The sequence below is a fragment of the Ctenocephalides felis genome, unplaced genomic scaffold (genome assembly GCF_003426905.1).
Source record: "Ctenocephalides felis isolate EL2017-DRISC unplaced genomic scaffold, ASM342690v1 CF-g0.4_SCAFFOLD_01886, whole genome shotgun sequence".
Lineage (NCBI taxonomy): Eukaryota > Metazoa > Arthropoda > Insecta > Siphonaptera > Pulicidae > Ctenocephalides > Ctenocephalides felis.
The window spans coordinates 170,974,494-171,001,326 of record NW_020538040.1 but is presented as its reverse complement, the minus strand read 5'-3'; the positions used below and the strand labels follow the sequence as shown (position 1 = coordinate 171,001,326).

Here is a 26,833-nt window from a genome sequence, read left to right as displayed (position 1 = left end):
TTTATGAATTTTTTTTTCCAATAAACCTATATTTATATGTATTTATTAAGGTGACCATATTTTTTTAATTCAAAACCGGGAAGGAAAATTTTAAGTATTAAAATCCGGGACGGGGAAATGCCATTTAAATTATATAGTTTGTAAGACTATATATTATTTATATTAATTAACTTTTAATAAGAACTTTGTTTCGACTATATGTATACTTTTTACCTACGATATTATATCTTATTCTTTTTGCTTTTGAGCCCTGTACAAAATTCTATACCACTTTCTTCATAATTAATTAAAAAAAAACAGCACTTGTTTCCTTGTTTTCATAATTTATAGTAATTTACATAAAATTTTCGAAAAACCGGTGCAATCCGGGACAAATATTGCTTTTAGAAATACCCGGCCACAAGGTGCAAATCTGGGACTGTCCTGGCCAAACCTGGACGTTAGTCACCTTATATTTATACAACAGTATTGTAGCAACATATCGAAAACGCGATATAAAATATAGTGAACAAGAATATTTTAAAAAATCCTAATTTCTAATTTTAAAAAATCAAGGTCTTTAGGATAATGATCAATATCCTAAAGATGATCAAACGTAATAAATAACAAAAACAATTTTTATTTTGAATATTTTTATTGAAAAGGTTAGGATTATCGTAGTTTAATGTCACACATCCTGTCTTCATACGGGTAATTTGCATTCACAAATTGCTTACAAATATTAACTTTGTTAACATATCACAATATAATATTTATAAATTAGGCCCAACTCCAGATACTCACATGGAAAGCAAACGCAAAATTCGTCAATGAAAGTTTTGCTCGATAATATCAATATAATAATCGGTGTTCCACATACATTGCCATTTAATTTTACTTCATCAACAAGTTATTTTTATATACATACACACTTGTCATGCCGTTTTATTATGATTGTCTAACGCATGAATTAATAGAAATAATTATAAATTAGGATAAATCAAAATACTATAACAGCACTGGATTTTTATAGACTTAAGTTATTAAAAAAAGGAAAGTGAACCTGCACCAAAAACCACCACATTTTCTATAAGTCCATTCAATAAGTTTAAGGATTAGTTTTCCCAGCCTCGGCAACCAGAAGCTTGTTATAGATACAGATCTAACTTTAGAATTCGATTTTCTTTATCTAGAAAAAAGTTATTACATGCATTATATTATATTAACAAATGGATCACAGAATACAACACATCTTTATCAAAGCAATAAATTTTTAACAGATTTACAGCTGCAAAGGTTATTTCAACTAAAATAAGATGGTCGATAAAATTTTGGATTCGAATCAGCATTTCGATAAAAGTGGTTTTCGATTTCGATTTTATAATATTTAGAGTTAAATATAATATTAGTAAATTTAAAAATAAATAAGTTCAAAAACTATAACAGCATCAAATTATTTCGGACCAAAATTAATTAAATATCGCCCAACAAAATAAATTTAATTTGAGACAAAAATCATTGAAAAATACTTTGCTAAATCATCATGAAAATTGCGAAAATTATTCGACTATGATTCAATTGTTGATAAATGTATTTTGTATTTGCACCAATACTTGAGCAAAAGTAATTTCTTGTTATCTTTAGAAATAAAATAACTAAATGAATGAATGTATGTGAAAACATTTGAATAGTTGCAATAATTTCGTATCAAAATAAACGATAATCGCTAATTATACTATAACCAAGTTATATAAACAACAAACCACGACCGATTATTTTGCGTTTGCATTCCACATGTATTATAAGTTGTTCTCGGCCCAATTTGATAACGTAATAAATATTACGCATTTAATAATTCGCTAAATATTCGAAGAAAAAGAGACGATAGCCTAATGCAAAATGAGTATATATGACTAAAATTTATAGTCGTGTTACTTAAGAATTTTAAAGACATTTTTTGGATCTGGAATTTTAAACTATGGTTAGAATTATTATTATTAATATCCTATGGTAATAGGAATCAACTGTAATTTTAATTATGTTTTTTTTTCTATTTGTTCGACTGGTTATTTTATGCAGAATTATCAGACAAGAATCTTCTTCAACTCCACGAGATTCGTATCAGAATATTTTTTCAAGTCTAAAGGCAAAGATGGTTCATTCTTCTTTGTTTGCGTATGCCATGCCAAGATCTAAAAAATATATTGACACAATTTATGTATTTGAATTTAAAAATATATGTATGTTAATTAATTAAAAATAATTCACCTTAGTGCAATTATCGGCCATTAGCTCGATATCTTTGGGTTCAAATGGTTTAAGACTAATCAAAAAGCCATCTTCTTCGAAGCCTGGCCTATATGGCATTTTGGCATCTGGACGCGAATGTAGAAACTCAACGTTTATCGCGAAACCAGCCATATCAACGGGAAATTTGCGATTAGCCATCCATCTGCCAAAAAACGCATAAATCATTAAGTTTTGGTTATTAAAATTATAAAGCCGTACAATGTAGAGTAATCAACTGAGATAACTGTTAGAAGTACAATCAAATATAGTATATAAGGTTGTTCGGAAAGTCACTTCGTTTTTTTACCACCAGAATTTAACTATATTTTTTGAACCTAACATCACATTTAAGCCCTGTAATTATTATATGATTTGAAAAAATATTTCAAGGCTTGAGTGTAAAAAATTCTAATCATTTACATGCAGTAGTTTTCAGATGGTCCCACTTTGCATACGGAAAGAATTAATCAGCATTTTCGACATATTTTACTCGTTTGCTATAGAAAAGGTGAAAATACTGTTTAAGACAAAATGAAATTGACTAATGTGCACGGAAATGACGTGTTGATAGTACGACAGTGCTAAAACTGATTTGCTAAATTTCATTCCTGGTATTTTGATGTCCAAGATGCACCAACTTCACGATTGAAAAGTACGATTGAAGCTGATAAAGACGCGAGAAAGGCATTAGTTGATGCAAATCGGCGAATAACAATACATGAGTTAAAATACATTGAGTTAAAATTTATTAAATTTAACAGTTTATGACTACCCAAAAGGTCTGGAGTTTTTCTCGAAACTCAATGTATGGTTCTCATAGAAAGAAACGTGTGTCGTCTCACTGGCGTCCGCGATTCGCCTCTGAAAAGTCCTGAAAATTGTCAGGTTTTGAAGCGAATTGCCACTAAAAATGTCAAATAGAATATAAAGAATACAATACACACAATTTCCAATGAAACAAAAAAGAAAAACCTGATCAAAACAGGTGCAAAGCTGAAATTTGCCAGACAAAGGTGATGCAGTATGTTTGGTAAAATTTTAAACGAGTTGTTCATTTTTCAGCTTTTCCGGGATAACATAAAAGTTAATTCGGATGCCTTATGTCATCAGCTGGATAAACTAAATGATATACTTCAATAACAAAGGTCAGAATTGACCCACAAGCAAGGTATAAGTCCTGCATCAAGACGACGCAAGACCTCACATAAGTTTGATCAATCGCCAAAAGCTTTTGTAGCTTTAATGGGACCCAATGACCCATTCATCATATTCTCCAGACTTGCCATCATCGGACCATTATTTGTTCCGGCCACTATTAAATTTTTTGGGCTGTAAAACCATTACCTCAAACCAGCATGTCAAAAAGCACTTTTATCAGTTTTTTGCCAATAACGACCAAAAAATGTATGTTCTCGGAATTATGCTAATTCCATAAATATGACAAAAGATGTTCGGCCAAAACTGCTAATACATAATTTATTAAAGTATTTGTTTATTGTTCGAAAATTGCGTGACAAAATGTCTATAAAAACGAAGTTACTTTCCAAACAACCCAATACATATAATAATATAGGGTTCGCAGATATATCTTTTATATTAAGGAGTACGATGTTTTTATAATTAATTTTATTTTATATTATTTTATATTAGTTTTCTTATCTTAAGAATCTTATAAATAATTGTTATAATTACTATCACTTACCCATCATAAAATCCTACAAGCGTTCCATTCTTAACTACCGGACTGCTCACCCCCAATTTCGTGATTAAACCTACAGGCCACATAGACACACGTTTCGTGTAGCGCATCTGCAAATTAAAAATGTTTAAACAATACATATACTATTATTATGATAATAAAAAATTGTTTTACTTATACTGACTTGTTTGAAGAGTTGTAGATCATAAGTATTGTCATCATCGGCAAAGTAAAAAACGCCGGTTGTGGCGTTGGCGCGAATCCACTCCAAGCCACGATTTCGGTTGGAAACTCCTCGGGGTTTCACCGTCTTACTTTTATATTTCTTTGGCATCGGTGCTAAAATAAAATTTTATCATATAATCAACAATCAATTTTAACATAAATTATTAAATCATGAACACAAAAATATTTCATAATTTTATGTTTTCTATTAAATTCAAACCAAAAGTATAGTACAGGGTAAAATGAAGAAATAGATGGCGAGGCGTCATTTATACTAATGCAAACATACATGCATAATACACACATATGAACACATACAGATAATTAATAAAAAAAACAATCATAAACAAGAAACAAATGACACCTCTAAGTCATATTTACCAAACTTATGAGTTCACACGGTGTGAAAAAATAAAATATTTCATTTTGAAAAATCAAACCAAAATTAAAAATATATGACAACAATTTTGAGGTGTGAATCACACCTCAAAATTGTTGTCATATATTTTTAATTTTGGTTTGATTTTTCAAAATGAAATATTTTATTTTACAGATGTGACTGTTATACACATAATTTGTTCATCGTTTGTGGTAATTGTGGTTTTTAATTATATACATTGAAGATAAGACAAGAAAGGGTTCAAAACGTCTGTAAAATTCATTAAGAAAAATTTAAATCATAAAGAAAACTTTTTTTGTTATAGTAATATAAAATTACTCAGTATACATCTTTAACGATTTGAAATACTACTGCATGTTATATATATATATATATATATATATATATATAAATAGATATAAATAGATATAAATCATTGTAAAGAAGCTTTCATATCCGATATACAGACTTACAATTGATAGAAGAGATAATATGCAGGCTCTTTGAACTGAACACGCGTTAATTAATATCATGCAAATTATGCCATTTAACAAATATTCTAATACTGAAAATAATATTTTTTTCAAAGATTTTTAATTACATTATATAGAATTAATAAAACATTGTCGATTTTGAAGTCCAGCAAATAAAACGCGTTACCGCGTTTAGAATTTTTAAAATATAATTCAAAATTTCAGAATAGCAAGGCAAATGCTCTGGTCCGGGCTTAATATAATACAATAAGAACCCGTTAAGACGATTATGGTCAATACGATTTTTCATATAACACCGGTCCTTCCATTTAGAAACATGTCCCTATCCCGCTTAAGACACGTTTTCTAATAATAAAAGTCATCAAATTTACTTTTTTTTTTAATCAATATATTGAGTGATGACGTTTTTTGTCCATTCAAGTAAATTTTTTCTTTGATCATTTCTATCTTGGATCCTTGAATACCACGATTGGGTTTGTGTTTTTCAAATAATTTGTGTTGTAAATTTTTTATTTATCACTCCATTTTATTTTTATATCATGTGTTATTTACGTTGTTAGGTTTGAATATTTTCATTGAAATTTAATATATAATAATTAACTTCCCGTAGGGTAAGTTATAATAATTGCAAAAAAAAAACAAAAATAAATTTTAATATCTTTACGTTTTAAAGGTTTTTGAACATTTTGGCATACCTTGAAAAATGGGTGTGTGTGTGTGTGCGTGTAAGTGTGTGTATGCGGATACAAATTTTCGTCGACGATTTCGGGAACACCGATTAACCGATTTGAATAAAACAAAAAAATATTCGATTGATAAGGAGAAGTGCTGATTAGTTCCTAAAGGCAGGTCTAGCCGATCCGAAGAAACGGGACAAAAACAGCCAAAAACGGTAACTCAGTTTTTAAGAGAACGGAGCGTCCGATTTTAATAATTTAAAGAACATTTTACTTGTATTGACAAGATTAAAAACTGATTAAATTTTTGGAAAAGCAGGTCTAGCGGTTTCGGAGATCTATATTTTTTTTTAAAAAAATGCCATTTGGCGGTCAAATATGATCATTAGACTTATGCACATGAAATTATCGGATATTTTATGAAGCTAAGCAGTGCGTTTGCTTTAGAAAAAAAAAATCCAAAATACTTCAAAATAAAAAAAAAAAAATTCTAACTTTCAAAATTTAAAAAAAATTATCTTTTATACAGAATTTAATTTTTGGTACGGAAAGTTCCAGCTGTTTGCCTTAATGCATAATGCCATAACCACTTGTTAATTTTAATAAGACACTCAAAAAGTGTCAAACTGGGACTCGAACCGTAAGAAAGTCAATTAAATTTAACATTTTAGGAAACAATTTGGTTTTCTTTCTATTATCTGGATGCCTATTAAAAAAAATCTCATGTTAGAAAAATTATATATATATATATATATATATATATATATATATACATTTCAAAAATTTATTGAAACTCAGAGGCGTGTGGTTTGCAACTATCCGTGCTAGATTTGATACAAATGAATTCTATGTTAAAACATCGATCAAAAACTTTCGTATAAATATCGGATTAAAAGGCACGTAAAGAACTCATACATCATACATCATACAGGCATAATCGCGAAAGCGCGATATTGTAATACTAACGATTTTAATTTGAATGAGGAAGCGACACGCTGCGTGCATTCGCAGCCATTTCTACTGTAAAAATATTTTATAGACCACGCGAAGCATTAATTAACAGTCTAATTATTGATATTCATAGATCATATTTGTTCAATTATTTGAATCGCTGTTTTGTGTTGAAGCGATAGTGATAGATAAATAACCGGCTGCAGAATCGTATTTATAGAGTATTGCTGACACGTGCTCCATAAAGGCGTTGCATTTATAGCGCATATGTAAAATTAGTTTCCCAAACACCAGGCCATCGATGCATGACAACAGTTTTGTCCACAAAATCCGATGCATTTTTAAATAGCACCACACTCATTAAAAAAAAAACAAAGAAAGAAAATTATAATTATAATTAACAATTATAACTAATAGCACAGGTCCACAAAAAAGTTGTCTGTTTTGGGTATGTGGCATTTGTTTTCTAATGTAGTTTTAACCGCTAAGCACGAATCTAGAGTCGAAATTAGGAGTCAAATGGTAGAGAACTGAAAAAAAAAACGACAAAATCTCCGATGTAATCATTCTTCTCCATTATAATTAAATCTTAAATAATTTTCTGTCGTTCCTGGCCTCTTTTACTTAAATTACTATTAATTAATTTAAAGTCAAAATTTGGGGATTTGGTAGAAAATTGAAAAAAAGAACGATAAAATCTTAAATAATTTCTATCGTTTCCTGGCCATTTTACCTTGAATTACTATTAATTAATCTAAGGTCATAATTGGCGGGTCAAATGGCAGAGAATTGAAAAAAAAGAACGACAAAATCTCCGATCTAATCATTCTTCTCCATTATAATTGAAATCTTAAATAATTTCTGTCGTTTCCTGGCCCTTTTTACCTTAAATCACTATTAAGTTTCAATTCAAAGATCTACTGAGTTTTTTTGTATAATTCAGCAGTAATTTGCAAACATATTTATTCCCCATTGGCCATTGGTTGCGATTGCAATTGAATATCTGAAAATATGTTTGCAATTTACTGATGTAATCTACAAAAAAATAATAGATCATTTAAGTTAATTCTAATTAGTCATTTAAGGTAAAAAGAGTCAGGAAACGACAGAAATGATAATATTTCAATTATTGTTGCCTATTGGTTGCAATTGCAACTGAATATCTGAAAATATGTTTGCAAATTACTGCTGTAATCTACAAAAAAAATAATTAATAGATCATTTAAGTAAATACTCAATAGTCATTTCATGTAAAAAGAGTCAGGAAACGACAGAAATAATAAGATTTTAAAAATCATGCAGAAAAATTACCAGATCAAAGCTTTAGTTTCTTTTAATTTTTTCGAATTTTTGCCATTCAACCCTCAAATTTGGCTTTAGATTCGTGTTCAGGTAAAAACTACATTGAAAAACATATGCGACACGCCCAATATAAACAACTTTTTTTTTATCTGTTTTCTCGACGTTTCAAGTTGTTTCGAAACGTTTGAGACCAAAATTGGAAGAAGTATGTAATATGTATATATGTACATGTATGTGATTGTGTCCACGGGAGCCAAATTTTGACTTCTTGTTGATGTTTTTCCAAAAGTTTGCACCTATTTCAAAAATTTAAAAGCAATCCATTGATTCGATAAGTACTCGCGTTAATTAGGATTTTGCGACGATCGGCAGAACCGTTCTTTAGAATCAGCAGATAAGTGCAAAAATTTTCGTCCACATTTTAGCCAAAAATCCTGAACCAAATTCAAAAATTTAAAAAATATGAAAACGGTGTTTGTTGGGTTTAGTGCTTATTAGTTTTTGGTAGAGAAAGACGCGCTGTTTCTTCGTGATTAATTGTTGCAATTATAGATTTACAGTGGCTTAATTATAAAAATTCATCGAAGTGGGATATAATGGGCCAAGCCCATTAAAAGTTTTTACTCTCAATTTTTATTTTCAAATAGGTCAATTTTAAAATTAATAATATCGTGAATTTATCATAGAATTATATAATTACGCAAACGTTTGTTACTATAGAGACATTAATAACTTCTTTGTTATATGGTATCTTATTCAATAATACATTAGTATTGACCCAGTCGAGCAATTAGATGAAGTAAGTCATTTCAATTTGGATATTGCTTTATTAAATTTAATGGAAGTGATAACAATCCTTTGTAGTATTAATGCATAAATTATCTCACTCAAGGCTACTTACACGCAATACAAATCTACGAAGCTCCATATAGCCAGCTTTGTTATTTGCACGCGATACGCATTTTCTAGCCAACATATTAATACTCATTTTTGATAGGATTATCATGAAATTAACTGAAATAAGGATCAATCAAATAAAGAAATAGTTAGGAAAAATAACTAAGAGGTCTAATCCAAAATTGAATAATAACGGCTATTTTAAGACGAACTTAATTCACAACGCAATACAATTCAATCTTCCACAAATGTTTTTCAATTTTAATTATTTGATAATCATTACTTGCACTTTGAATGTTTTTTGTTTTCATTATAAGCGGTAGAGCATTATGTTTGCATTGTTCAAAAACTTTGAACAATGGCATCCATCCAGGTAATTGAGTGAAAACTAAATTATGTTTCTAAACAAATTTAATAGACTTACATATCTTTCTATAAACGTCATTAAAAGATTAATTAACTTCCCGTAGTGCACGTTATAGTAATCGCAAAAAATCGAAAATGAATATTTTTATATATCTTTACGTTTCAAAGGTTTCTGAATATTTTGGCATATCTTAGAAAAAATGGATGTATGTGTGTGCGTGTGCGTGTGTGTGTGTGTGCGGATACAAATTTTCGTCGACGATTTCGGGAACACCGATCAACCGATTTAAATAATTCAAAAAACATTCGATTCGTACTGATAAGCAGACATGATGATTAATTTTTAGCGGGGGTAGGTCTATCCGTTCCGAAGATACGAGGCAAAAGTGCCAAAAATGGTAACTCAGTTTTTAAGAGAACGGAGCGTCCGATTTTAATAATTCAAAAAACATTTTACTTTTATTGGCAAGATGAAGAATCAAACTTTCATGAAGGCAGGTCTAGCGGTTTCGGAGATCTAGTAAAAAAAGTAAAAAAAAATGCCATTTGGCCGTCAAAAATGATCATTAGACATATGCACATCAAATTATCAGATATTTTACAGAGATTTTAACAATAAGTATGAATTTTGTTTACATTCCTATGGGTTCCGTACCAATGTTTATCCATTAGACGGCGACGCGGCGCTTACGCGCTTCGATATTTCGTCTAGCAGTACGATTGCTTTGAAAAAAAGTTCAGAATTTCCAAATTATGTCAAAATAAAGAACAAAAATAAATAAAAAAAAAAAAATTTATCAAAAATGTATAGTTTCTCAAAAATCTAATTTTTTCAGAATATTTTTTTTTCAAAAATGTTAATCTTTTAAAAAAAAAAAATTGCTACGGGAAGTTCGAGCAATTTGCCTTAAGGCACGATACCATGCGCCCCACTAGTTTAATTTTTAGTAACATGATTGAGTTTTCTTTCTATTATCTGGATGGTTGTGTGTTTAAAAAGTTTCTAGCTATATACCTTCCATCATATACAAAATATTGAATATTATATATCTGAAAAATTATAAAAAGTAAATTAAACGATAATTTTCAAACAATGCTCGAAATTTTCATTAAATACAGTGAGGCGCCAATATAATCGTTTTAACAGCATTACAGTCGACTTAATTAAATTACTAAATATACCAATGCTAACAATTTTTTGGTATCATATGATAAAATCGCTAGCAAAAATCATGCTGGACTATGAAAAAAATCTACAGGCTGGAAAAGTTACGACCAATAATTAACCTTGATACAATGGCTTGGAGCCAGAAAACCACACACACATACATATCTGGGGCAAAAAATAATGCAATCTGGAACAACACAATGGCATTGTTCCAGACATAATAAATATAATACAACAGTAAGATCCACTTAAGGGGCACAACTAGTATAATCCGCCTAAAAAAAGGTGATTTTTTGGAATTTATATTAAAAAAACTACGTTATCAATCATTTCAAAATTTTAGGAATATATTTATACATATTTTAAGAATACATAGTAAAGTTTTTGAAGAAAAAAATTAAATATTTTTTAAGTTATCGTCGATCTCCAACGGCGCGACAAAAGAAGGCCCTTCACTGCTGCAGTGATTCCGGCCTTCTACGTGGATGAAATTTAAAAAAAAAAATCTCGTTAAACTAGATAATATTGTCTGTAAAATGAACTACGATAAAGAAAAAAAAATCAAAAATTGAGAAAATGACAGCGTTTTTCTAAAAAAAAGTCGAATTTTACTCAAAATTTTGGTCGTTTTCGGACTGCCAAAATTCAATTTTTGATCCGATCAAAAAATCGATAGTTCATTTTACGGAGAACTATATATAGAACATGTAAAAAAATCGATAGTGATCGGATCATTTGTTTTTGAGTAATCGCTGCAGCAAATTCGGAAAATGCTGTTTCGAGAAAAACGCGTTTAAAGATAAAATGATCGTTATACTATAATACTATATATATAATCTTTACATTGTGGTGACTCAAAAACTATTTAAGATATCGATTTAAAATTGTGTATTATTTTTAAAGGTATATCGAAATATGAAAAAATTGAAAATTCGGTTTTTTGAAAATTTCACACTAGTTGTGCCACTTAATCCACTCCACAGACCCCGTCGTGTCATACAAATATAAATAATAAAATTTCATTCAACTTCTGAAATAAGAACATTGATTTACTTTTTCTAATAATCATCTTTACCTGTAAGGTGGACGACATTCATGCCCGTCCTTTGAAGGTACTTTGTTACGAGAGGGGTAGCGACTTCTGCGTCCTCGATGACCAGCCAGTGCAAATTCGGAACGTGCATCAGAGTGTGCGCCAACCTGGTCAAGTCGGCCAATTGTTCTGACCGCCTGTACGTTGGCGTTATGACGTACAGGGGAGGCACATCGGGTTTTGATACCTGGTCGGAAGCCTGATAAAGAGTAATGTAACGTAATATAAGATATCATGATGTATCAGATATAAATTTGAATAATATTTGGTTTCTGCACCACCTGAAATACACATGCATGGCGTGAAATTACTATACCTTACCCTACGGGAAGTTAAAAAAAAATTATGATAAGTTTGACGACCAGTGAAAAGTAAGTGTAGAGCAAAGTAAATTTGAGTGACCAGGATAGAGTAGAGTAAATTTACTGCAAAGCGTAGCTTGCCTACAAATTTAGGCAAGCTACGTTTCTGATAGAAATCTGATAATTTTATATTCATATACCAAATAATCATTTCTGGTCTTTTTCCCGCCGTATCTCCGAAACGTATATGTATATCTAGTTCTGTGCATTGTCAGTACGAACCGAAGATTTTTCGATTCATTCAAATCGATTACATCGTTATTTCTAAATCGTGGCAAATTCTAACATACATACAAATACATAATACACATTTTCACCCTACACTTATTACCTTCCCGTAGAGCAAGTTATAGTAATCGCAAAAAAATCGAAAATGAAAATTTTTATATATCTTTACGTTTCAGAACCTTCTGAACATGTGTGCGTGCATGTGTGTGTGTTCGGATACAAATTTTCGTAGACGATTTTGGGAACACGGATGAAGCGATTTGAATAATTCAAAAAACATTCGATTCGTATTGATAAGGAGACGTGCTGATTAGTTTTTGGCAAAGGCAAGGCTAGCCGTTCCGAAGATATGGGGCAAAAAATGCCAAAAACGATAACTCAGTTTTTAGGAGAACGGAGCGTCCGATTTGAATAATTCAAAAAACTTTTACTTGCATTAACAAGATGAAAAACTGATCAAATTTTCATAAAGGTAGGTCTAGCGGTTTCGGAGATCTAGTAAAAAAAGTAAAAAAAATGCCATTTGGCGGTCAGAAATGATCATTAGAAATATGCACATCAAATTATCAGATATTTTATAGAGATTTTAACAATAAGTATAAATTTTGTTTACATTCCTATGGGTTCCGTACCAGTGCTTATCTGTTAGACGGCGAAGCGGCGCTTACGCGCTTCGATATTTCGTCTCTATGAGGTTAAAGTACGATTGGTTTGAAAAAAAAGTTTAGAATTTCCAAAATATTTCAAAATAATTTTTTCTTCAAGAAGTCTTTAAGTTAAGTAAGTTTTTGTCAAAAATTTATAGTTTCTCAAAAATCTCATTTTTTCAGAGTAAATTTTTTTCAAAAATGTTAATCTTTTTAAAAAAAATTTTTTTTGGTACGGGAAGCTCCAGCAATTTGTCTTAAGGCACGATGCCACGCGCCCCACTAGTTTTTTCTGCGATAAAAGCAAAATTAATTGAGAAATGTAAAAAACAGATAAAAAAATAATTTCGTATTTTGCGAGTGATTATCAAAATCAATTGGGAAGTTAAATATCCATATTAGATTCAATTTTGTAAAATGGTATATTCATTTTCAAAAATACAATATTGAAAAACGAGATGAACAATAAGCTTTATGTACATCAGTATCATAAATGTAATAGTTTTTTTGGGTATTAATTGTTTTAATTGAGTAATTCTTTGAATATTCATTTTTTTATATGAACTTTCGCTGATAAACGAAGCAGTACGACGATATGGGCATAACCGAAAACAAAAACTCCAATAATATTGACGATAAACTGCGTATTCATACTAACAAAGAAACTGTTTAAACTGTTTATCTAGTCCATACAATATTTTTTTAAGGGAAATCAGAACTTTTAAGTGTTGTATGAACTGTTTTCAACGATGCTTATTTCTAGGTAAAGACGCGCTTCTTAAAGACAATACATCGATTTTCCTAACTGAGGTACTGCTCTTATCTATTTTTGGATATCTTCTTTGGACTTTCTAATGGTGATATATTGCAGCAATGCTCCGTAGGGCTATTTTCACTTGGAAACATAACCGGTGTCACTACTGCTTGACACCAGGTTGTCCGTGGTGGGTATCGAACTTGAAAGTTTTTATTATAAGCTAAGCCACGGAAATGCCAATTCACTATTAAAAAGAACGGAATGTCCGACTTGAATTGATTAATTTTTTGCGAAGGCAGGTTCAGCGGTTTCGGTGATCCAGGAAAAAGTTTAAAAAATTTAGCGGTCAAAAATAATCATTACTCATAGGCGTATCAAATTATAAGACGATTTATGGAGATTTTAATAATAATTATAATATTTGTTTTTATTTCTATTGGTTCTGAACCAAGATTTGTTTGATATAGTTCAAGAAAATGCCCTCGACTTTTTCGACAGTATGGACCAATCGACTGACTTGAAGGGGTTTTAAAATTTTCAAAAAAAAAAACTAGTGGTGGCATCGTGCCTTAAGGAAATTGCTGGAACTTTCCGTACCGTAACAAAATGTTCAAGGAATATTAAATGTTTTTTGAATTGATATTGTCTAATATTTATAAGAATTATATAAACTGAATTGCAAAGTTAAAGTGTGATTTAGAATTAAAAGCACACTATTAGCAAGAATTAAAAACAAAATTTGAATTATTTTCGATATACAAAAAAAATGAAAAAAAAATTAAATAATTTTTTTTCAAAAGCAATTGTTTTGCCAACACAAGCAGAAAGTTTTTTCAATCATTCAAATCGGATGCTTAGTTCTCTCAAAAACTGCAATTTTTTGTACATTTAGCTCCGTATTTTTGAAACGGTTTGACCTGTCTTTGCCAAAAACTAATCACCACTTCTCCATATAATTACGAATTGAATGCTTTTTGGATCATTCAAATCGGATACTCCGTTCTTTCAAAAACTCGATTTTTATTTTGTGCACTCTTTGCTCCGTATCTCCGTAACGACTAGACCTGCCTTTGCCAAAAACTAATCAGCACATCTCCCTATCAATAGGAATCGAATGTTTTTTGAACCTGACATACAAAACACACATGCATCCATTTTTTTCTGACAAAATGTTCAGAAACTTTCAAAATGTGAAGATGTGCAAAAATTTTCATTTTCGATTTTCGGCCCATTACTATAATTACCTGAAGTTAAAAAGGAAAAAAATCATAAAATATTAAAAAAAAATCGAAATTTAAAAAAAAATCAAAAATTTTTTTAATTCTCAATCTAAACATTTATTTTTTTCCAAAATTTTCAAAAAAAAATTAATTTTTTTATTTCAAATTTAAAATTGAATGCATTTTTAAAAAACTTTAAATTACGGTTCGGAAAATTCCGGCAATTCGCCTTAAGGCATAACGCCATCCACTACTAGTCGTAAATTATCATCAACCACATGTTTGGAGAGCACGATTCGTTGAATACACATCTGTTGATGATGTGTAAAATTAGTTAAATGAAAACGTGACTCTAGTCTCCACTGTATGTTTTATTGATACAGATATGAATGCTAAACAACAAAATTTTACTCACAAGGGCCGGATGTTGAATCTGATACTGGCTGTTGAGCTCTGTGCGCATCCTATCCCAGAGCCAAGAGTCCGCGGACGCGAACACATTACGCTGCGCCTGCAGTTCGCTGATCATTCTTTGGATATTTGACTGATCTTTACCCCGACTACTGTCGAAATTGTGATCTGTGTCCACATCTTGCCGGGCTTCCGCCCTTTGAAAGATATCACCGCTCCATGTGTTATAAAGGTGGTATTGATACAATACCACGCAAGCGCCAACGATCACGGTTATATAAACTTTGGTTAAGGGTTTCAGCATGGGAACTGCCATTTCATTAATGTCTCATCCCGAACGCAACTGTTTGGCTCATTTCTAGAATTAAATAAAAAAAAAATCGGAAATTATTGCACAATTTATAACATCAATTTAACACAATTTATAATCAAGAGTAGTTATTGCGTGTAACAGTGTTCTCAATTAGCCATGACATGAACATAATTGTCCAGTCATTCATGCTTAAATCAGGTAAGAATCTCGGAACTCAAGACACCCAGCTGTAAGTCTGTAAATACCCTAAAAGAACACCCTAAAAGTTGTCTCAGAACCTACATATGGCACGTGCACCCAACCATATGTAGGTTTTGAGAGTAGTAATGTGGGAGTAGTAATGTATATGAAAGCATAAACTCCACTTGTATAAAAATATATAAAATTTATTGACTATAAAAATTAATGATATCAAAATATGACAAGTCCAATTGTTTTTTTACAATCACTAGCCTGCTTGATTTCCCCACACACTCCCTGCCCAGGTTGACCTCACAGTTTAAAAAAAAATACAGGGAAACACGTTATAAATAAATGGTGGGAAAACAAATTATAGCAGTGTTGTGATACTGGTCAATTAGAAATAAATGACAGTTTCGTCGGCAGATCCACCGTATGGTAGGTAATTCGACCTTCCATCATCTTCAAACTCTGCTTATGGTTCTGAATATAAGTCATGTAGTGAACTTCCTGAACCTCGATGTCTTGGTGAACTTCGAAGATTCAGCCACGATCTACTGTATTAATTTTTATTAACTTCCCGTAGGGTAAGTTATAGTAATCGCAAAAAAATCGAAAATAAAAATTTTTATATATCTTTACGTTTCAGAGGTTTCTGAACATTTTGGCATACCTTAGAAAAAATGGATGTATGTGTGTGTGTGTGTGTGCGTGTGTGTATGTATGTGCGGATACAAATTTTCGTCGACGATTTCGGGAACACGGATCAACCGATTTGAATAATTCAAAAAACATTCGATTCATATTGATAAGGAGACGTGCTGATTAGTTTTTCGCGAAGGCAAGTCTAGCCGTTCCGGAGATACGGGGCAAAAAGTGTCGAAAACGGTAACTCAGTTTTTAAGAGAACGGAGCGTCCGATTTTAATAATTCAAAAAACATGTCACTTGTATTGACAAGATGAAGAATCGATAAAATTTTCATGAAGGTAGGTCTAGCGGTTTCGGAGATATGGAGGAAAAAGTAAAAAAATGAGCCATTTGGCGGTCAAAAATGAACATTAGACATATGCACATCAAATTTTCTGATATTTTATAGAGATTTTAACAATAAGTATAAATTTTGTTTATTTTCCTATGGGTTCCGTATCAATGTTTACGCGTTAGACAGCGACGCCGCGCTTACGCGCTTAATATTTTGTCTTTTGTCTTTTTAATTTAATAATTTTTTTTTTAAAAAATTTTTTTTTTTAAAAAAAGTAATTTTTTGTCCAATTTATAGTTTCTCAAAAATCTTATTTTTTCGAAGTAAATTTTTTTCAAAAATGTTAATCGTTTTTAAAAAAAATAATAATTTTTGGTACGGGAAGTTTCAGCAATTTGCCTTAAGGCACGATGCCCTAACTGCCTTAAGACAGAATTCCACTTACAGCTAGTTTCTACAATATTTTGGGTAAACAGATGGCGCTCTGTAAGAATATGAATTTTCACAATGATTAAAATAATCTTGTCGACTTCAGTAGCCCTTTGTATCATACATCGGACTCTCGAACCGGATGTGATTTGAAGGAGAACGTATTAAAGAGTCATCATCTTGACAGATGCAGTTCCAAAGTTTAATGCATCAGAAGACGATTTATTGAGTTAACGGACAAGGAGAGGTTGAATTGCATTCCAATGAAAAGTCTAGGCTCCAAATTATTTTTTTGTGCCAGCAATAAACACTGAGGTCTGGGTATACTAAATGGGTATACCAACGAAAGTCCGGTATCAGATAGTAAGTGCGTTAACTACGATGAACCGAGGACTGGACGTACCTTATAAATAGTCACTGAAGACCAGTGATTATGGTGCTGCATCAAAATCTATATTTTTTAAATCCTCAGAAAAATACTCCTCTTTGTCTTCATCTCAATCGTCGTGGGTCACCAATGTGGGAGTAGTAATGTATATGAAAGTATAAACTCCACTTGTATAAAAATATAAAAAATTTATTGACTATAAAAATTAATAATATCAAAATATGACAAGTCAAATTGTTTTTTTTACAATCACTAGCCTGCTTGATTTCCCCACACAACTTTTAGGGTGCTATTTTATGGTATTTACAGACTTACAGCTGGGTATCTCAAATTCCGAGGTGAACTTACTATAATGATTGGACTAATACATACATAGTTCAAAACGACGAAGGATCTTTTTACACAAAGCCGTTCCAGAAAAAAAAATCTATAAAACCTTCATTATATTTTTTATTATATCATTTTAAAAAATATTTTTTGATCACATAAATAATCATTAAAAAACCTATGACTTCAATTAAATATAAATAAAACCGATCATTGTAATTCGAAAAGTAAGGTCTCGTGGTCTCATAGAAAACATTTTTCTTAAAAGCAGTATAACAAACAACACCAAATTTTTTGCTAAAAGGTACGTCTATATTTTTTAAGTAAACATGACTATGTAGTTCAAATGTAACAAATATTTAAATTCTATTTAGCTTTCACTTATTACAAGACCAAAACTAAGACTGCCAGTATTCAGTGGGTACGCACCCTGAACAGTATATTTTGAAATTCCATTTTCATAAAAATGTGGCACAAAACCCACTATACATTTAATTACATTTCACGGTTATTACTAATATTGACCAACGTCATATTAAATAAAAATTATACATTCCACATTCTTTATACACTTTATTGAAAACTCACAAAGTACATACACCGACGAATTTGATTTGTAATATTATTTATACATTCACTGTTAATGAAATTTGTAAATATTAAATAGCATGGATGAAAAATTAATAATTTGAATTCAATCTCTTCGCTCACTTGGTTTTAAAAAACAAAGCAATAAGTCTTACAAATAATTTTTTTTAACAAGAAATTCATATCTTGATATTGACGCAGAACGATAACAATTCTTTAAATACGAATTTATACAAATATTCATAATTAGTTTAATGCAAAAACGTATTTTATACCAATTAAAAATGTATAGTTTAATAACAAAATAAACAATATAATACCTAGTGCAAATATGAGTAATGCTAAACCTGCCTCCAATGATATGGAATAAAGTTATCTCAAATGCGGAAACCGATAAAAGCTGATAAAATCACATACAATCTAGTTTTTTCATTTCTGCGGAATTGTAATAAATAAAATATTAATAATCTGTGATAAGCACATAAAACAATATGCAAACGTTATGATTGTCTCACTTTGAAGGCTGTAAGTCAATAGTAAATCTTCACAAAACTGTTGAAATTGAAACAGTAGATAGATGCAACTATCGATTTTAAAACAAAATCATTTTTAATCTTCACTAATTAACACGTATTTGTAGCAACTACGTTGGCTTCAGTTCAATTGCTTATATTACAGAGCAAGGTCGCACGAACAAATAAAAATTAACACGATTTCATTAAAAACTATGACTGTTTCAGAATAATGAATTCCGTCGCAAATTTTTCGGTGTCATTAACTTCCCGTAGGATAAAAGTTACTGTAATCGCCCAAAAATCGAAATTGAAAATTTTTGCATTTTTTCGCGTTTTGAAGGTTTCTGCACATTTTAGCACACCTTAGAAAAAATATATTTGTGTGTGTATGTATGGATACAATTTTTCGTTCACGTTTTCAGGCGCATGGTTCAACCGATTTAAATGATTCAAAAAGCATTCGATTCTTATTGATAGAGAGATGTGCTGATTAGTTTTTCGCAAAGGCAGGTTCAGCCGTTTAAGAGATACGGAGCAAAGAGTGCAGAAAATAGAAATCGAGTTTTTGAGAGAACGGAGCACCCGATTTGAATGATCCAAAAAAACATTCAATTCGCAATGATGGGGAGAAGTAGTGATTAGATTTTGGCAAAGGCAGGTTCAGCCGTTTCGGAAATACGGATCAAAGAGTGCAGAAAATGGCAGTTTTTGAGAGAAATAAGCATCCGATTTGAATGATTCAAAAAACTTTCTCTGCTTATGTTGACGAAACGATTACTTCTGGTAAAAGAAAAAAATATATTAAAATGTACAAAATGTACAAAAATTAATATGTAAGAAAATCATGGAATAAATGGAAAATGTATCATCTCGCATCGTTTAGTATTTAGTACATGATATTAAAATGGAAAATGCAAGTAGCTTTAGGGTTTTACCAAAATATTTTAGTAGATAAAAAATTGCAATATAACATCATATAACTAAATTATATCTTTTTTCCAATCTTGAGAGAATATTGCGGAAGAACAAAACTAACAAACATAGTATCCATATGGTCAAAAGATGTCAGAAAATTTCTTTTGATCATGCATATATATCAACATTAATTTGGGCCATAATTTGCAAAAGAAAAGCTCTAAATATTTCGAAAAAAATAATAAATTATATTGTACTAGTATTTTAAAGCATATATATTTATATATTTCTTTGATTTAATTATCTGTAAACACAATTTTGATTATAAGTATATAATTTAAAATAAAAAACGAATTAACAAGACAGGACAACAAAAAAACGAGCTGTTACTAATGATAAAACAGTTCTGTCAACATAGAGTTTTTATCCACTCAAATTTCCGGTTTAGATATATTAATACTATCACAATTCATACAATCGCAATATATTGAGCTTATAAAACACAGGATTGTACTTACAATTAGAAACTTAAAATATTTTTTATATTATCAGCAATCAGAACTTATAAACTATAAACTTATTGGAATGACTTCTTAATAACTTTGGCCTAACGGTTGGTCTATCTCTTTTTGACAAAATTTATTATCAGAAAAACAAATACTGATGACTTTGTTTTTGGATGCAGCAATGCCGAGTAGGGTCTATTTTCAATTGAAAACATATTGTTATCTATATTTGCAGGTGAAAATCTATGACACTACTGCTGGACATCAGGCTGTCCGAGGCGAGTATTAAATCGGGGACTTCTGAATCCTGATAGCTTTAACCACTAAGCCACGAGGGAGCCCATAGTGTTAAAATATGTACCCAAATTTTAAATCACAAATCACAAATAAAATAAAAATATTAATTTCAATTTTTTAATCAAAATAAATCAGGTAGTTTCATATGTTTTATGATAATGAGCAAAATATTTTTGAATACATGAATACAACACAAGTGAAAATGAAAGTTTTCATTTCAACAAATTTCAACAAATAGTTGCGCAAACTAAGAAGAAACAAATATTAATAGCATGAGCCATATAATTTTATATTAATATATTACTATTAAATAACTATTATCATAACTGTACTCATGTAAAATCTGGGAAAACATCAATATGTAAAAATACGATTATTAAAATATCTTGGTATCTTTAACAACACATGTTTACATCACGCAAAACAACACCAGGTGTTCAGTCAAATAAGCAGGTTTATTGATTTTTCCTTAATGTAGTATTTCAAAACGCAATTGAAGACTTACATTTTTTATGAAATAATATTTAAAATACGAATGATTTAGTATTGATATTAATAAATAATTCATTTTAGTATGCCTAGGATAAAAATGATGCTATCCGTAGTATAGTTAGATAAATACTAAAAAAAACGATTACATGTTATCATTAAAAAAAATAAACATCACCAGTGTATATCGCTTCTAATTTAATTTCTTGACACGTAGAATTTATTACAGAGCATTATTCATGTTAATATATGTACATATTTTTAAAACAATATCAATAAATAATATAACAAGAAATCATAATATGATTGCTTCGGAGATAAAAACGAATATTAAAATAACTTAATACAAAAAATGGCTCAACGAAGTATAGAACATCAAGACTAGTGGAGTATGGCATCGTGCCTTAAGGCAAATTGCTGAAACTTCCCGTATCAAAAAATAATTTTTTGAAATAAGATTAAATTTTTTTTTGAACTTTGAAAAAATTAAATTTTTGAAAAAAATGACTTTTTTGAAAAAAAAAGACTTTTGAAAAAAAAAAGATTTTTTTTTATATCTTGAAATAGTTTGACAATTTTGAACTTTTTTTCAAAGATATCGCGCTGCTTTAGCTGCATAGAAATGAAATATCGAAGCGCATATCGGACAAACGATGTTGAACAAAATTTAAACGTATTATTAAAATCTCCATAAAATATCTGAAAATATGATGTGCATATGTCTAATGATTATTTTCGACGGCCAAATAGCATTTTTATTTACGTTTTTTTTACAAGAACTCCGAAACCGCTAAACCTATCTTCCCAAAAATTTAATTATCTTGTCAGTACCAGTAGAATGTTTTTTGAATTATTAAAATCAGACGTTCCGTTCCTTTAAAAACTGTGTTAACGTTTTTGGCACTTTTTGCCCCGTATCTTCGAAACGGCTAGACCTGCTTTTGCTGAAAACTAATCCGCACGTCTCTTTATCAATATGAATAGAATGATTTTTGAACAAAAATTTGTATCCGAACACACACACACACACACATCCATTTTTGCTAAGGTATGCCAAAACTGTTCAAAAACCTCTGAATCGTGAAGATATATAAATATTTTCATTTTCGATTTTTTTGCGATTACTATAACTTATCCTACGGGAAGTTAAAAATATAGTTAATTATATAAAATCACTAAATTATTATTAAATCACTATTTTTGAATGTAATTGTAAACTAGCATTAATTGATTTCGCATTTGATCTTTTACATAATATTCTATTTGAATCATTTACATTCAAGCATTAAAAAATTAAAGTGATAAAAAGCTAATAAATAAATATATGATAAAAACAAAAAAAACTTGTTAAAATGCATCCATTCAGAGCATAGAGAGAAAACTAAATTATGTTTCTAAAAAAAATTTAATCGAGTCAATCTCGAACCTTAAGTATTTTTATTTTTTTCATAATGTGTTCGATAATCAAAATAACACAAAAAACGAATTATTAATAGAGTAGATCTCTATCTCCTTTATATAATATTTTTAATTTAATTTTTCAAATGTGCTTAAATTAAATAACATTGTTTTCATAAATGATCGTTAATCAAGTCTTTGGTTTTTGTATTTGTATCCACTGAAGAGGTAGATAAATTGGGACTGAAAACATTTCTAATTCTTCTATTTATTCTATTTTTTTCTATTATCTAAATCGATACTTGTATAAAAAGTGTTTTTTATGTTTTTATCTATATACCTTTCACCATATGATAAATCTTTAAATTATTGATCAAATTACTCGTTTTCATATCTGTTTCCGCAATCCGTCTGGAAATTAATTACGAAATTTCATTTAACCAATTAAGTTTATTATTTCTAAAGGTACAATTTTAATCTACATGACCACTGACACTTTATTTTACGGTCCCCTGATATTGATAGATGTGGATTTATTCGTTAACCTTTGCTCTAGACATAAGATAGTAAAAACATACAATCTCTGAACAAAAACAGAATGTATAATGTAACTACAAAATCAGTTAATTGCACTTTGATTATTTGCAATAGTGTCTCGTGTAAAAATTGCAATTTGATATTCCCAGTATTATGTCCATGTCTAATGTTGCAACATATCGCGCGATCGAATGTTGCAAATTGTAACTTAGGTGGGTATCCAATGGCAATGGGAATTAAATTTTCAATAAATTAAAATAGAATATAAAATATTTTTTTTTAAACCGTTCCGTTTTCTTGTAATAAATTGTTAAAAAAAAATGTCGACGATTTTTATGAATTTTTTTTTGCGGTAGATACCATAGTCATAGATCATACTAAAATATTACGGCCCTACGACAACTCGTTTAGCTTTAAAAATTCGTAAAAGTTTGCAAAAATTAGTATAGTTTTTTTGGCGTTTGTCAAAATTCGAACTTTCATCGACGTTTGCTCAAAAACGCCTGAACCGATTTCAAAAATAAAAGCCAATTGAAGTATTTTGATGTAGATTGCCTTCTCTCAGTTTTGTGCAGCGATCGGCTGAGACGTTTCTTTATAATTTGAAGAAAAAGTGTTAAAATTTTCGTCCACATTTAAGCTCATACTGCCGAATCGATTTTAAAAAATCAAAAACTGTTCGAAAGATATTTTGGGAATGATTCGAATTAGTTTTAGGTAAAAATCTACCGAGCTGTTTTCTTGCAATTAACTGTTGAAAAACAATTTAAGCCAATTTTTATAGAACTTTCTTTGGCGATATATAACATAGTCTTATAGAACTTGCTGAAATATTACGGCCTTACGACAAGTAGTTTAATTTTAAAAATTCATCAAAGTTTGAGAAAATGAGTAGTTTTTTTGACGTTTGTTAAAATTAGAATTAGACGATTTACTTGGTATAACGATAGAGTACTTGATCTTAATGAATATACTAAATCATTAAAGTCCTACGGAAACTGGTTCATTTATAAAAGTTATTGATTTTTAAAAATTAGCTTTTAGAAAATACTCCAAGTTAACGTGTTCATTCGTTTTTAATTATGTGTAATAAATCTACTCGGAATACTTTTAATCACTCATAAATTAATTTTTTATTGATTAAGTTTATTGATTCACACATATCGGGAAGTTCAAGTAACTTGCCTCAAGGCAAAATACCAATACCAACTAGTTATTGCTATGAATTTGGTAAACTATATATTAAAAATATCAGTAACCTAAATATTGAAGAAAATTTTTATTCATTCCTATTCATTTACAATAACCTGAAGTATTGAATGTAAAACCAAAATATTTTGTTAACTTTCAGATAAGTCTTACTCTTAGAAAATATAATTTTAACCAAAACTCTGATTGTCACTAACCAACAATTAATAGACAATATTTATAATCAAGTAATCAAGCAGAATTATAAGGATAGAATAAACCTAAATCTATTGTGAATAATTGTTTCATTATCTAACTAACTTTTTTGTTGGAGTCTAAAATTTAGATTGTATATTGTCTATTCGATTGTACAAATATAATTTACATGTTTTATTAGGAATCTATTTCATGTAAGACTTGTATGCAACATGAAGTCAATTGAAAATGAAACACCACTTTATAGACTTAATTATTTACAGATTCATTGCATGCGAATCAAATATAGCAAAATAATTGCTGATTACTACATATCAATATATAATTATGTAAGCCAAGCACGTAATATTCTCAAAAACGACTATAATAGAATTCAAATAACCAAATTAATAATAGTTATGTTGTAAATATTAATAATAATTAATGTATATAAACTATTACTAGATCTCAACGTGGGATGTTTAAGTTTGAAGTTAGATGATTCAGAACACTTCCAACAAAATCATCTTAAAAACAATTGCATTTTTATAAACTTATGGTAAGATACAGTTTATATAATAAAATAATAAAGAAATAAATAATACAAAAAATTGTATTAAAATCTATTCTAGTAAAATATAATTAATGATTTAATTAAACATACTTAGAAAACAGTAATTATTGAAGATACAAATAAATATGGTGTTAGTTGTAGATGTTTAATTTTAAATTTAGATGATTCAGATACACTTTCAATTAAATATTTAATCAAAACAATGCCTTTTTGATAATTCTTCTAAAATACTAATTAATGGAATGGAATACTAATGGAAATGATCTTCCTCTAGGGTTTATGGCAAAATATTACATATATGAAAATAATTCTTTACATATATATAAATGATTTTTTTTATTAAATAGTAATTCTAGCAAAATGTAATTAACTGTTTAATTAATTATACTTAGCAAAATGTATTTATTGGAAGCACAAATAGATATTGTGTTAATTTTGGATTTTAAATTTTGAAGTTAAATGATTCAGAATCAGATATTTAATCAAAACAATTTCCTTTTTATTAATTTATCTAAAATAGTAGTTATTGAAATTATTTCTTCAAAAGGGATTATGGCAAAATATTGCATATATGGAAATAAATGTGTGGGTACATATATATAAATGATTTTTTTTTAATAAAAAGCAATTCTAGCAAAATGTAATTAACTATTTTTTAAATATACTCAGAAAAACGTAATTATTGAAGACAAATATATATTGTGTTAATATTAGAAATTTAATTTTGAAGTTAAATGGTTCAGAGTGAGATATATAATCAAAACAATTTCCTTTTTTTTAATTTATCTAAAAATAGTAGTTAATAAAAATGATATTCTTTTAAGAGAGATTATGGCAAAATTTAGCACATTGAAATAAGTGTGTACTTTTTTATTTTAGTAAATAGCAATTCTAGCAAAATGTAATTAACTGTTTAATTAATTACACTTAAAAAATATAATTATTGAAGACAAATAGGTATTGTATTAATTTTAGAAAATAAATTTGGAAGTTAGATGATTTAGAATCAGATACACTTTCAACTAAATAATTAATAAAAACAATAATTTATCTAAAATACTATTTTATGAAAATGATATTCCTTCAAAAGGGATTATGGAGAAATATAGCATATATTGAAATAAATGTGTATATATATATATATATATATATATAAATATTTTTGTGTATATAAATATAAATATTGCATATTCTAACAAAATTTAATTAAGTATTTAATTGAATATACTTAGAAAAACGAAATTATTGAATACAAATAGATATTGTGTTAATTTTAGATATTTAATTTTGAAGTTAGATGATTCAAAATCAGATACACTTTCAACTAAATATTAAATCAAAACAATCGGCTTTTTAATAATTTATCTAAAATACTAGTTTATGAAAATAATATTCCTTTAAAAGAGATTATGGCGAATATGGAAGTGAATGTGTACATACATATAAATGATTTTTTGTATTAAAACGCAATTCTAGCAAAATATAATTAACAATTTAATTAAACATACCTAGTAAAACGTAATTATTGAAGGCACAAACTGATATTGTGCAAACACAGCCGAGTAAGTTTTGAAGAACTGTATTTAACCGCAAATTTGTGACACTGAACATTTAAATATTTAATATTATTTTTGTCATATTGTTCATTCATTTTAACCACCGATTGACGTTCTTAATCACCGTACGTAACCATTTCTGTCTGCGCGTAAAATACTACTGATTATACACTGATTTTGACAGTTCTCTGCGCATTTGTTTGTGAACAATATGCGGCATGTTCACGTTGCACAACTTACCAGCACTTCTTCAACTGCTTTAGACGGATCACACGTCAGTCAATGTTTTCTGAAAAAAAGCGCTTCTCAA

The 26,833-nt window shown here is 29.2% G+C and overlaps 1 protein-coding gene across 1 annotated transcript; it reads right to left on the bottom strand.

Annotated features, from left to right (window-relative positions):
• Positions 1-1,615: 1,615 nt before the first annotated feature.
• Positions 1,616-26,659, bottom strand: LOC113378060 (galactosylgalactosylxylosylprotein 3-beta-glucuronosyltransferase P-like). Its single transcript, XM_026618572.1, has 7 exons — positions 26,476-26,659; positions 15,149-15,502; positions 11,502-11,718; positions 4,152-4,306; positions 3,971-4,077; positions 2,248-2,431; positions 1,616-2,171 (listed from the first exon to the last, which is right to left on the bottom strand). Exons 2-7 carry the CDS (start codon positions 15,458-15,460, stop codon positions 2,064-2,066), a joined length of 1,083 nt encoding a protein of 360 aa, XP_026474357.1. The 5' UTR covers positions 15,461-15,502; positions 26,476-26,659; the 3' UTR covers positions 1,616-2,063.
• Positions 26,660-26,833: the final 174 nt, after the last annotated feature.